Here is a 12,665-nt window from a genome sequence, read left to right on the forward strand (position 1 = left end):
CAGAAGATCAAACGGGACTGCATGCCTGTGCCTAATAAAGTGGCCAATGAGTGTACGTTCCATGTTCCAAGCACTCGTCTAATTGACAGAGGAATCTGTGAAAGGTGTTTGCTGTCAGTGATGAAGTCAGCAAGGAACAGATGGCTGAGGGGAGGGGGGGGCTTCTTCACCCAGACTTGAATGTCTGCTAAAGCCACTTCCTACGACTGAGAAATTAAGGCGTGAACAGAAACTCAGCAGGCAGATATCACACACAGGAGTTGCCCACCAGAGCCCTGGACTGCAGGTGTGGAACTTGTGCAGGGGCTGGGTTGTGGGGGGGGGGGAATATCACTGTCAGCACGGGACGCCATCACTTCAATTAATCAATTAAAATTTGGATGAGAAGGTGAAAACATTGATCACATCAGGTCTTACTGAAAAAGCAAAACCCAACAAAACCATTTAGACCCTTGAAAAGATTCTTGTATGATAAGATGGACTCTTGGCCTCACGATCAACCTCATTATGATCTTCTCTTTTCATTTTCCTGCACTTCTTTAGTAACTTTTACACCTTATTCTGCATTGTTACCATTTTACCTTGTTCTACCTCAATGCACTGTGTAATAATCTGATCTGTAGAAACAGTATGCAATACAAGTTTTCCCACTGTATCTCAGTACATGTGAAAATAATCATAAACTAATTCCAATTTCTTCCCTCTGTCTCTGTACTTCATGTTACCTCAGTAAAGCGGCCATCTCCCATCAAGGGCCTGCACCATCTCAGATATTCTCTTCTTCCTTCATCCACTGGGGAAATGACGAGATTGGGCCTGAAAGCACATCCCACTAGTTTCCATCCCACTGTTTGTTATAAGAGTCTTGAATGGATTTCTTGTACAGTAAGGCAGAGTAAGATACAGTACACAATCCACCTCATTATGATCTTGGACTTGTTTACTTGCACTTTTTCCATTAGCTTTTACACTCTATTCTGCATTGTTATTGTTTTACTGTTCAGTGCACTGTGTAATGATTCGACTGTAAAAACAGCATGCAGTTTATGGTTAGCATGCAGGTAAATGGGACTAGGCTAGCACAGACAAGATGGGCCAAACGGCTCACTTCAATGCTGTAACGTCCCGTGACTACGAACACTCGGACATCCTCACACTCTCACCTGCTGGCAGGTTATAAGCAGCGCTGTCCACACGAAGAACCCAGAGACGCCCTGGGCTGCCGTAGTCATCAGGAAAATCGGCTGCTCCAATGGTGTGGGGGTGTCAGGCATCCACGAGACGCTGGGGCTGGCCACGGTGGTGGCAGAGCTGAGCTTGGGAGCCACCATGGCCGCGGAGAAGGTCTCGTTGTTGTTGTCAAGCGGCCTGCTGTTCATCTGACAGAGAATCAGAGTTATTATCACTGAGAAGTGTCCAGCAATTTGTTGTTTTGTGGCAGCAGTACAGTGCAGTACAAAAAAACTATAAGTTACAATAATAAAAACAAAAAATAAATAGCAACAAGATTGTAAATTAGTGAGGTAGTGTTCATGGGCTATTCAGAAATCAGAGGTGAATAAACTGTTTCTAAAACATTTCAGTGTGCCCTTCCTGACAGTAATAATGAGAAGAGGGCATGTCCTGGGTGATGGGGCTCCTCAATGATGCATGCCATCTTCTTGAGGCATCACCTTTTGAAGATGGTGGAGAGGCTAGAGTCCGTGATGGAATTAGCTGAGTCTACAACCCACTGGAGCTTTCGTCAATCTGTGCATTGAAGCCTCCATACCAGACAGTGATGCAGCCAGTCAGAATGCTCTCCACCATACATCTGTAGAAATTTCCTGGGGTCTTTGGCGACATACCAAATCTCCTCAAACTCCTAATGAAATATAACTGCTGGGCTGCCTCTGTCACGATTGCATCAACACATTGGGCCCCAAGAAAAATATTCAGAGATGTTGGCGCCCAGGAACTTGAAGCTTCTTGCCCTTTCCACTAGTGAGCCCTCGATGAAGACTAGTGAGTTCTGCTGACTTCTTCCTTTCATGAGAAAGGGGCACAGCGTGCAGGTGCAGAGGGCAGGGCTGGTGCGAGCAAGACCAGAAAGGGAGACGGGGGGGGGGGGGGGGGGGGAGAGAGAAGAACCAAAATTAAAGGAGCTGAAGGAAGGTAATCAGCGAAGAACACACTGATGTAACACACGACTCAAAAAGATTCTGTAGATAAGCTGTTCCTTGAAACAACACAGCACTCAGGAGGTAGTCCCTCCCACTTTGGGATGTCCCCAAGTTCTTTCAGTGCTGTTTTGCAAGAAATGCAGCTCATGACAATCACATAAAATGCTGGAGGACCTCAGCAGGTCAGGCAGCATCTATAGAAAGGCATAAACAGTCAGCATTTCAAGCCAGGAACCTTTTCAGGACTGGAAAGAGGGAAAAGTCAGAAAGTGAAGGTGGTGGGAGTGAAGGGAGGGGAATGAGTACAAGCTGCCAGGTGAGAGGGAAGGTGGGTGGGTCAGGGAGGGAGGGAGGAATAAAGTGAGAGGCTGGGAGGTGACAGGTGCAACAGGTGAAGGCTGAAGGAGGAATTCAATAGGAGAGAAGAACAGGCCATGGGAGCAAGGAAAGGGGGTGAGGAACCAGAGGGAAGTGATGGGCAGATGAGGAGATGAGAATGGGTCAGGGGGAACCAGAATGGGGAATGGGAAAATTGAAGTGTGGGGAGGGGTACAAGGAGGAAGAAATTACAAGTTGGAGAAATCGATGTTCACACCATCAGGTTGGTGGTACCCCAGACGGAATACAAGGTGTTGCTCCTCCAACCAGACAGTGGCCTCATTATGACAGTACAGGAGACCATGGGCAGACAGATCGGAACAGGAATGGGAATGGGAAGTTGAGCTGAAATGGGTAGCCACTGGCAGATCCTGTCTTTTGCTGGAGACTAAGCAAAAGTACTCAACTGAGTAGTTCCTCCAATCTATGCCAGAATCTTCCTGCTCGCTGACAACACTCGCAGAGAGTCTAAGAGGACAAAGATCCAGACATCGAGGGGGGCAGTACGACCACCTGAAGGACCCCGTCACAAAATGTCACCTCTTTATTCCTCTCCAGAGTTGCTCAGTTCCTCCAGCATTTTGGTTTCCAGTGTTAGCAGAATCTCATGTTTATGATTTGCAGCTGACGACAACCCCTCGCGCACAACAGCAATGTGACAAAAACAGATGACTTGGCCGTTAAGAGGTGCCAGTCGAGAGGAAAACATTGGCAGTGTCACCAGGGAGAAGCTGCCTGCTCTCAAAAACAGAGCTGTCCACGCTCATACAGGCTGCTACGCTTCAGGAGGACTGCACTTTGTCAGTCAAACACTTCGGTACTCCAGTTGCGGTGCCCAAGGTTACAGCTTTTCTCCCTACAGAGGGGAGATTTGACAGATGTAATACAAACTTAAGAGGGGTATAAAAAGGGTAAATGCAAGCAGGCTTTTTCCCCACTGAGCTTAGGTGGAAGTACAACTAGAGGTCATGGGTGTGGGGGTGAAGGGTTTAAGGGGAGTGCGAGGGGAAACTTCTTCATTCAGGGTGGTGAGAGTGTGGAATAGGCTGCCAACCCAAATGGTGCATGGGAGTTTGATTTCACCGTTTAAGAGGAGATTGGCAGGTACATGGACGGCAGAGGTACGGACAGCCATTGTCTGGTGGGTGCAGGTCAATGGAACTAGACAGTTTAAATAGTTCTGCATGGACTAGATGGGCCAAAGGGCCTGTTTCTGTGCTGCACTCGTCTATGACTATTCCAACTTGGGATTTCACACCACTAGAGCCCGTCAGAGTTCTGATGCTCCCAACATGGAGGAAGAGTTGGAGGAGGAGAGCATGTGGACCCAGTGAGGCACAGTATAGTTAAGTAGCCCCAATTCAAGTTTAATTATCATTCAAACATACAAAGGTATATGGATAAATAAAACATTGTTCCTTTGGGGCCAAGATGCATAACACAGTACATATAGTCACACAACACAGTCACAAAATACTATTTGCCTAAGTCTCTGATTGGCGTGGCCTGAAGATTGATTGTACATGTGATGCTGTCCTGGAGCCATGTTTCCACAAGAACAAGTATGCAGCAGTTCCTCATCTCCCACAGTTGCCTATGAGGGCAATCCAGCTAGTCTTCACTGCCTCTCAGGAAGGAGAAATTGAAAAAGTTTCTGCAAACCTTCATATTCCAAGTTTGATCAGAAGCCCACAAACTTCTGGCTCCTTAACCTACCGAGACATATTCAGCAAGGCTAGCTGTTGGTGACTTCAAATCGACAATATGTGCAATTATAGAGTCACTAAACAGGTGACTCCTTTGCTTGCATCTTTCGAAACAGCTCTATTTCCATCTTTAATATCTCTATTTTCCCCTTTCGGGATTCTTTTGAAGATCCTGACCTGGAGTTACACGCTGACTTCAGTTCTTTGTGGGAACCACTCTCGGGTGTCACGACTGGTCATTATCTGACGTGCCAAGGGCGCGGCCAGAGTTTGGCTTGCCTTCGGAGGCCTGGGGGATCTCAGAGCTCTGGAGACGGGCGGATCGAAGGTCACTCTCCCGGACCAGTATGTCGTGGGAGCTGGAAGATCTTTGGCTGTGTGCCCAGAGACCTGGGATCTTTGGGCACAGAGCTCAGAAAAAGCAACGTAACAGACTTATAACACTGTAAACCAGCAAGTTGTTTCTTATGTCTCCCCTCTCACTGTGAAGCGGAGTCATCTCTTTCTCCCTTATTAGGTATGTCGAATACCTGGTGAACGCATAGTCTCTGGGGTACTGCAAGTCTGTGTCTTTGCTGCATGCTCGGGTGCTTGGTGGTGGGTGCCGATGCTTTTTTTTGCCCCTGGGAGGAGGGAGGATTGTTGCTTGCTGCCACTTACGCGCAGAAGGGAGAGGAGCTGGGGGAGACTTTGGGGTTCTAACATGTAACTGTCATTCATTCTTTGAGGCACTCCTGTTTTCCTGGATGGTTGTGAAGAAAAAGCATTTCAGGATGTATATTGTATATATTTCTCTGACATGTACCTTTGAAACCTCTCCTGGTGATGATAACATGAGATCACCCTCAGGACTCAGAGTCAGAAGAGGCTGCGGCTTCAAATCTATTCCATGAATCTGCGCACAAACATCCAGAACCACACGCTCTAGTGAGGCAGTGAGGGAGGACTGCATTCAGGAGAGATAAAGTTTAGTCTGTACTCCTGGGAGGTCAGAAAACAAGTGACCAAGATATTGTCCTAATACTGTAGATATCCTTCATATCACATCCAAGAACTTCTTGACGTAAATAGTGTAATGCATGCACACTTCGCCCCTCTCTGGCAGGGTGAGACTACAACTAGAGGTCATTGGTTTAAGGTGGAAAATGATATACTGAAGGGGTATTTGAGAGGAAACTTCTCCACTCAGAGGGTGGGGACACCGTGAGGTGAGCTGCCAGCAGAAGTGGTAGACACAGGCTCTATTGTAACATCTGAGAGAAATGGGGACAGGTACACAGATGGAAGGAATATATAGGGCTCTGAACTAGATGCAGGTAGACGGGACTAAGCTCAAGACCAGGCTGGCATGGGCTAGATGGGCAGAAGGGCCAGCTTACATGCTTTAGAGCGGTATGACTGACGATCACATTCAGCTTACTGTCCAGCAGACCTCCTCTCTGTGAAATGGCAACCTCACTTCAGAAAGCACATCACTACTTGGCATCATATGAATTGCCAATGTCAAACTCGCCATTACCAATGGTTTCGAGATCCACAACGATGTAACAACAGCAAGAGACACAACGAGATAGTCAGTTGTTAATCCTGCACAAGAATGATTTCAAGGGAGTGTTTGGAGGACAAATATCTAAAGTGAGAGGGGGCATTTAACAGGGGTTTTTACAGGGCAAGTTTTTTTTTAAATGAAAGGCAAGGTGGTGGGTGTCTGAAATGTACTCTCAGGATGGTAATGGAGGCAACTACCAAAGAGGCGTTTAAAGGCAACACAGAAAAAGCTGGAAGAACTCAGCAAGTCAGGCAGCATCTATGAAGAGGAATAAACAGTCGATGCTTCAGGCCAAGACCCATTACCAGTCCAGATGGAATCAGTGAATAGCAGTTACCAGATGCCTGAATTATCTTGAGACCATACAATATAGGCCATTTGGCCTATGAAGTCTGTTCCACCATTCCAACATGGCTGATTTATTATCCCTGTCAACCCCATTCTCCTGTCTTCTCCCTGTAACCTTTGATGTCCTTACTAATCAGGAAGCTATCAACCCCTGTTTTAAATATACCCAAAGTCTTGGCATCCATGGCTGTCTTTAGCAATGAAGTCCACAGATTAAACACCTTCTGACAAAAGAAATTCCTTTTCATCTCTGTTCTAAAAGGACGGCCATCTATTCTGAGGCTGAGACTTCTGGTTCTCCACATCTACTCTACCTAGGCCTTTCAAAATTCTGTTCCCTTCAATAGTGCGGAAAGTGGAACCTAGGCCAAGTTCACAGAAACAGTGGCTCAACCCTACTCCCATTTCAAAGATCCAAAGAAAGTTATCAAAGAATGTACAAGTTATACAACCCTGAGATTTGTTTGCTCACAGGCAGCCACAAAGCAAGAATCCAGATTTAAAGACCCCAATGCACAGAGAAAGAAAAAAAAACACAAATCGTGCAAAGAACAGAAGCGAGTAATGGCAACAGCATTCCGAACCAAATTGAGTCCTTAGATCCGAATCCCCGGAGCAGATCGTTGGGCACGAGGTGGATCCACCAACCATGCTTAACCATAAAACGATTCCATCAAGATAAAAGTGGAGTAAGTAAATGTATGCTTTCCATTTGCTTGGAAGACCACGATGCAGAACAGTCTCACATCTCCCCCACAGAACAGTATAGGTACTGGCCTTTCAGCCCACAACACCCGTGCTGAACAACATGGAAAATTAAACGGAGCAATCGTCCCTGCACACTATCAACACGCCACTTCCCACATAATCAGGTGTCCTGGCCTCAAGGCACAATTCATTCTGAATGAACATCGCTTCCTATACAGAAGCTGTTTTGAAAAAAATGTATCGATCACAATGCACACAAAAAGCTGGAGGAATTCATGGTGGCATCCATGGAAATGAATAAACAGATGACGTTCAGCCAGGGACCCTTCTTCAGGAGAGGAAAGGAAGGAGGAAGTCACCAGAATAAAATGGGGAAAGGGGAAGGAGGATAATCTACAACATAGGTGTCAAACTCAAGGCCCGCGGGCCATATCCGGCCCGTGAGATCATTTTAGATAAATCTATTATTTTAATTGTTAATGGCCCGGCAATATGAAGCCTATGATTGTAAGTTAATACCAATTATAAAAATAATGCTTGCTCAGCAGTCTTCTTCATAAGAAACGGAATTTGTGAAGTGAAACACTTTGTAGTTATAGCAGAGACTGAGACACGTTGGAAAAACAGAGGCAATGAAAGCTGCGTTCGCACGCGCCCGACTGATCCGGCCCGTGACCTAAAATGAGTTTGACACCCCTGATCTACAAGGTGGCTGGGAAGAGTAAAGGGCTGGAGAAGGAGGATTCTGATAGGAGAGGAGGGTGTACCATAAGAGAAAGGGAAGGAGAAGGGAACCCAGGGGGAAGTAGTAGGCAGGTGAGAAAAGGTAGATGTCAGAGTAGGGAAGAGTAAGTGGGGAAGGGGAGGGAAAAGAAATAATTTTATCGGAAATCAATATTCATACCATCAGGTTGGAGGCTACCCACATGGAATACAAGGTGTTGCTCGTCCACCTTAAGGATGCCTCATCATGGCACAAGAGGTGGCCATGGACCAACATGTCAGGACTGGAATGGGAATGGGAATTAAAACGTTTGGGCACTGGGAAGTTCCACTTCTGGCGGATGGAGCGGAGATGCTCACTTTTTGAAAAATATAATTTCTTGAACAGCTAGTTTTTATCGTATTTGAAGTGGAAAGACATCCATCTCCATCCACTCTGTATTTGCCCTTTAAACAGCAATATCTGCACAGCTTCCATTTTTGGCAATATTAGTAAACATTTAGTAGATATATTTTGAAGGAAGTATGTTTTAAATCTATCCTTGTGCCATGAGTTTACACTATGTAGTTGTGGAGTGTTGTATACTCCAATAACTACACACTGGTTGCGAGAATAATTACCAATAAGAGTATTAGTATATTCATGCACACAACCATTCTGTATTGAATTATGGTGTTTTACTTAACTTCTCTGCAGTTCCACAGAAAAGAGATTTCATTAAAAACCTTGAAGAACGCTTCGCTCTCAGGTGATTTTGGAGAAGTTGTTTAGCTCACTGCATAGCTGTGTATGTACGCAATGAGGGCAGTGAAAACCCGTTCTTCAACACCACTCCGTCAGCAGCTCGTCACAGGGACCGATCACACACAAACAAAACTCTTTTGCCTCTCTTTCACCTATCCTTCAGCAATGCCACAGGATACAGTTGGCAGCGAAACACACGGCAGTCACGACAAGATGACTGCAGCATGGAAGAGGCTATCTGACCCTCCAAATCCATATTAGCTCTATTTTATGACAATCCAGTCAGACACATCCACCTCCTATCTCACTGCAGTTTGGTCCTCCAGAGTAGACTTTTGTCATCTAAACATTGAAACATCAAAATGATGCCTCGTTGCATCAATACACAACGCTGGGGGCAGCCCACAAATGTCGCCATGCTTCTGGTGCCAACATAACATGCTGACAAATTACGAACCTTAACCCACACAGCTTCCCGTGCACCCAGAGGAAACCCACGGGGTCACAAGGAAAATGCTCAGACCAGCTTCCAGCCTCTTATACCGCGGAGCCTTTCCATTAACTGAGAGGTCCATGGACCCCAGGTTGAGACATTGGAGGGGGGGGGGGAAATTGAATGCCTATTGTTGGTGCTGTATAGCATTATATTAACCACGATGTTACCATGCCACCCTTATCCAGTCCCCAGTTTCAGTCATCTCTCTCGGTGGAGTAAAGTGATGGTAAGCTGCGTCACACACATTGTTACCGAGCATCAAAACCTGTCAGACAGCGGGCAGCCTGTGCTTGGTTGAATTCACTCAGTGACAGTTACAAACACAGGACTGATAATTCTTCCGCCTCAGCAGGCCACATCAGCGAGGGGACTGAATTGCTGTTGTGAGAGGCTTAAGGAGAGCTGGACCAATGGGCAGAGAATGTGAAGCACGCAATCACAACTCGTGCTGAACTCGAATCCTCAATCCAACTTTTAAAACCAAGCTTGGAAAACAGGGCAGGAATTCTACATCAAAAAAAAACTCAGAGTCTTTTAGTTTAATCAAAAGACAAAACGATCATTAGATGCAAGAGCAGAATTAGGCCATTCAGCCCATCAAACCTGCTCCACTATTCAATTACAACTCCCCCCTCCCCCATTCTCACTGTAACCATCCTGAAGGAGCCTCACCATCCAGGACAAGCCCTCTTCTCATTATTACCATCAAGGAGGTGGCACAGGAGCCTAAAGACAGACAGACACACACACACACGCAAGCACGCTTTCGGAACAGCTTCTCCCTTCTGACAGATTATTGAAGAGTTCATGAACACTTCCTCACTATTCCTCTTTTATACATTTTATTTTAAAATATAATAAATATGTTATACCTGCAAAGTACAGCTGTCACAAAACAAGTAATCCCACGACCCATGATAAACCTGATTCTAACCCTGAACCCTCCAACTCTCTATCTAATCGGCATCCAATCAACCTTCACTTTAAATACACCCAATGATTTGGCCTCCACTGCCACCCGTGGCAACGAACTCTACAGTTTCAGCCTTCGGCTAAATAAATTCCTCCTCAGTTCTGTTCTAAATGGACGTCCCTCTATTCTGGGACTGTGCCCTCTGGGCCTAGACTCACCCACCAGAGGAAATGTCCTCTCCACATCCACTCTGTCCAGGCTCTTCAACATTTGGTGAGAATCTCCCCTCATTCTTCTAAACCAGTGAGTACAGGCCCAAACACATCAAATGTTGAACATGTTAACCCTTTCATTCCTGGGGTCATGAACTTCCTGTGGACCATGCCCAGGGTCAGCACGTCCTCCTTTGGACACAAAGCGAACCTTCCTTGGATATGCCGCTGCTCACATCCACCCGACAGTAGACTCCCGAACACCAAATGCCAGAGTAGCAAACAGACTGTAACAGTACAGCACAGGAACAGGCCCTTCAGCCCACAAAATGTGCCGACCCAACTAATGTAAAATCACCTAATCACACTAATCCCCTCTGCCCGCACGTGGTCCATATCCCTCCATTTTCTGTGTATCCATGTTCCTATCTGAGGCAAGAGGTTCTGCAGATGCTGGAAATCCAGAGCAACACACACAAAATGCTGAGGAACTCAGCATCTGCGGAAATGAATAAACAATCAACGTTTCAGGCCAAGAGCCTCTTATTCTTCTCCATAGATGCATTTTATGCCTATCCTTATAATCTCTAAATGCCTCCATCATGTCTGCTTCCACCATCATCTCTGGTAGCACATTCCAGGCATCCATAACAATATCTAAAAAAAAATGAACCCGTCACCCTGTTCACATCACAGAGACGACCGGACTTTGCCCGGCTATTCTGGGAGAAAATAGGCCACAATGTGAAGCCACTTGTTCCAATAACAGCAGCAGTTCAACAGCCCTCCAGCTGTGCAGAGACTGAATCCCTGATAGTAGCAGATGGAACAGTTTGTGGTTGAAGTGACTCGGGTCCCCAATAATCCTTCAGGCCCTTTTTACGCAGCCGTTTCTGTAAACGTCCTGAATAGTGGGAAGTTCACATCTACAGATGCGTTGGGCTGTCCACACCACTCTCTGAAGAAGTCCAAACTTCTTCAGCCATCTTTTTTCCACCACACAGCCAGTATGTACAGACCACATGAGATTTTCAGTGATGTTTATTCCAAGGAACAAAGCTATTTACCCTGTCAACCCCAGACCTATTAATGTCAATAGCAGTTAGCCTGTCTCCATTCCTCCTGTAGTCAACAACCAGCTTCTTTGGTTTATTATCACCCTCAACCCCATTCTCCTGCCTTCTCCCTGTAAGCTTTGACGCCCTGACTAATCAAGAACTATTCAACTTACACTTTAAATATACCCAATGACTTGGCCTCAATAGCCATCCCCATAGCAATTAATTCCACAGATTCACCACCCTCTGGTTAAAGAAATTCCTCTTCATCTCTATTCTAAATGGACATCCCTCCATTCTGAGGCTGTGCCCTCTGGTCCTAGACTCCCCAACTATAGGAAACATCCACTCCACATTGACTATCTAGGCCTTTCAATATTGATAGGTTTCAGCAAGCACAGGCCCAAAGCCATCAAACAATCCTCACATGAAAACCCTTTCCTTTCCAGAATCATTCTCGTGAATCTCCTCTGGACTCTTTAAAATGCCAGCACATCAGTTCTTAGATAAGGAGTCCAAAACTGCTCACAATATTCCAAATGCAAACTGACCAAGAGTCATATAAAGCTTCAGCAATACATACTTGGCATTATAGTCCTCTTAAAATGAATGCCAACATTGCATTTGCCTTCCTCACCACTGACTCAATCTGCAAATTAACCTTTAGAAGAGGTCTGTTGTATTACTGACATTTGGACTCAAGATGTGATATTGAGCTGAGACAGATGTGTTCTCGTCACTATTCTACTGAAGAATAACGGTTAGCACAATCACTTTATAGTGCCAGCGATCACCAATCGAGGTTCAATTTCCGGTGCTCCCTATAAAGGAGTTTATGTTTTCCCTGTGACTGTGTGGGTTTCCTCCCACATTCCCAGGCGTACGGGTTTTGGTTAGTGAGTTGTGGGCATACTACGCTGGTGCTAGAAGTGTGGCAACAGCTGCTAACTGCCCCCAGCGCATCCCAACTGATTTGATTCAATGCAAATTACACTTCTGCAGAAGTTGGATGTTTACGTGAGAATGCTGTTCTTGGACTGCAGTTCAAAATTCAACACCATAATTCCATCCAGGCTCAACCAGAAGCTCAGAGACCTCGGCCTTCACCCTGCCTTGTGCAGCTGGATCCTGGACTTCCTGTCAGATTGCTGACAGGTGGTCAGAGTGGACTCCCTCACCTCCACCCCTCTGACTCCGGATACAGGAGTCCCTCAGGGCTGTGTACTGAGTCCCCTCCTTTACTCCCTGTATACCCATGACTGAGTCCTCACCCACAGCTCCAATCTGGTAATTAAATTTGCCGACAACAGGACATTGATTGGCCTAATCTCAAACAATAACAAAATGGCCTACAGGGAAGAAGTCATCTCTCTGACACGGTGGTGTCAAGAAAACAAACTGTCCCGCAATGTCGCAATAACAAAGGAGCTGGTTGTGGATTACAGGAGGAGTTGAGACAGGTTAACCCCTAATGTTATCAATGGATCCAAGGTTGAGAGGGTAAACTACTTCAATTTCCTTGGAATCCACATCGCCAAGGACCTCGTGGTCTGTACACCAGCTGTGTGGTGCAAAAGGCACAACAGCACCTCTTTCACCTCAGACAGTTGAGGAAGTTTGGTATGGGCCCCCAAATCCTAAGAACTTTCTACAGGGGAACAACTGAG

The 12,665-nt window shown here is 46.0% G+C and overlaps 1 protein-coding gene across 1 annotated transcript in view; it reads right to left on the bottom strand.

Moving 5' to 3' along the window:
- LOC132383210 (transmembrane protein 184B-like) overlaps window positions 1-12,665 on the bottom strand; it is a 94,583-nt gene that overhangs the window by 62,728 nt on the left and 19,190 nt on the right. The window contains exon 2 of the mRNA XM_059954100.1: window positions 1,164-1,379. Within this exon, the coding sequence (XP_059810083.1) occupies window positions 1,164-1,379 (216 nt within the window). The remainder of the gene's footprint in view (window positions 1-1,163; window positions 1,380-12,665) is intronic.

Source organism: Hypanus sabinus, chromosome 29 (genome assembly GCF_030144855.1).
Source record: "Hypanus sabinus isolate sHypSab1 chromosome 29, sHypSab1.hap1, whole genome shotgun sequence".
Lineage (NCBI taxonomy): Eukaryota > Metazoa > Chordata > Chondrichthyes > Myliobatiformes > Dasyatidae > Hypanus > Hypanus sabinus.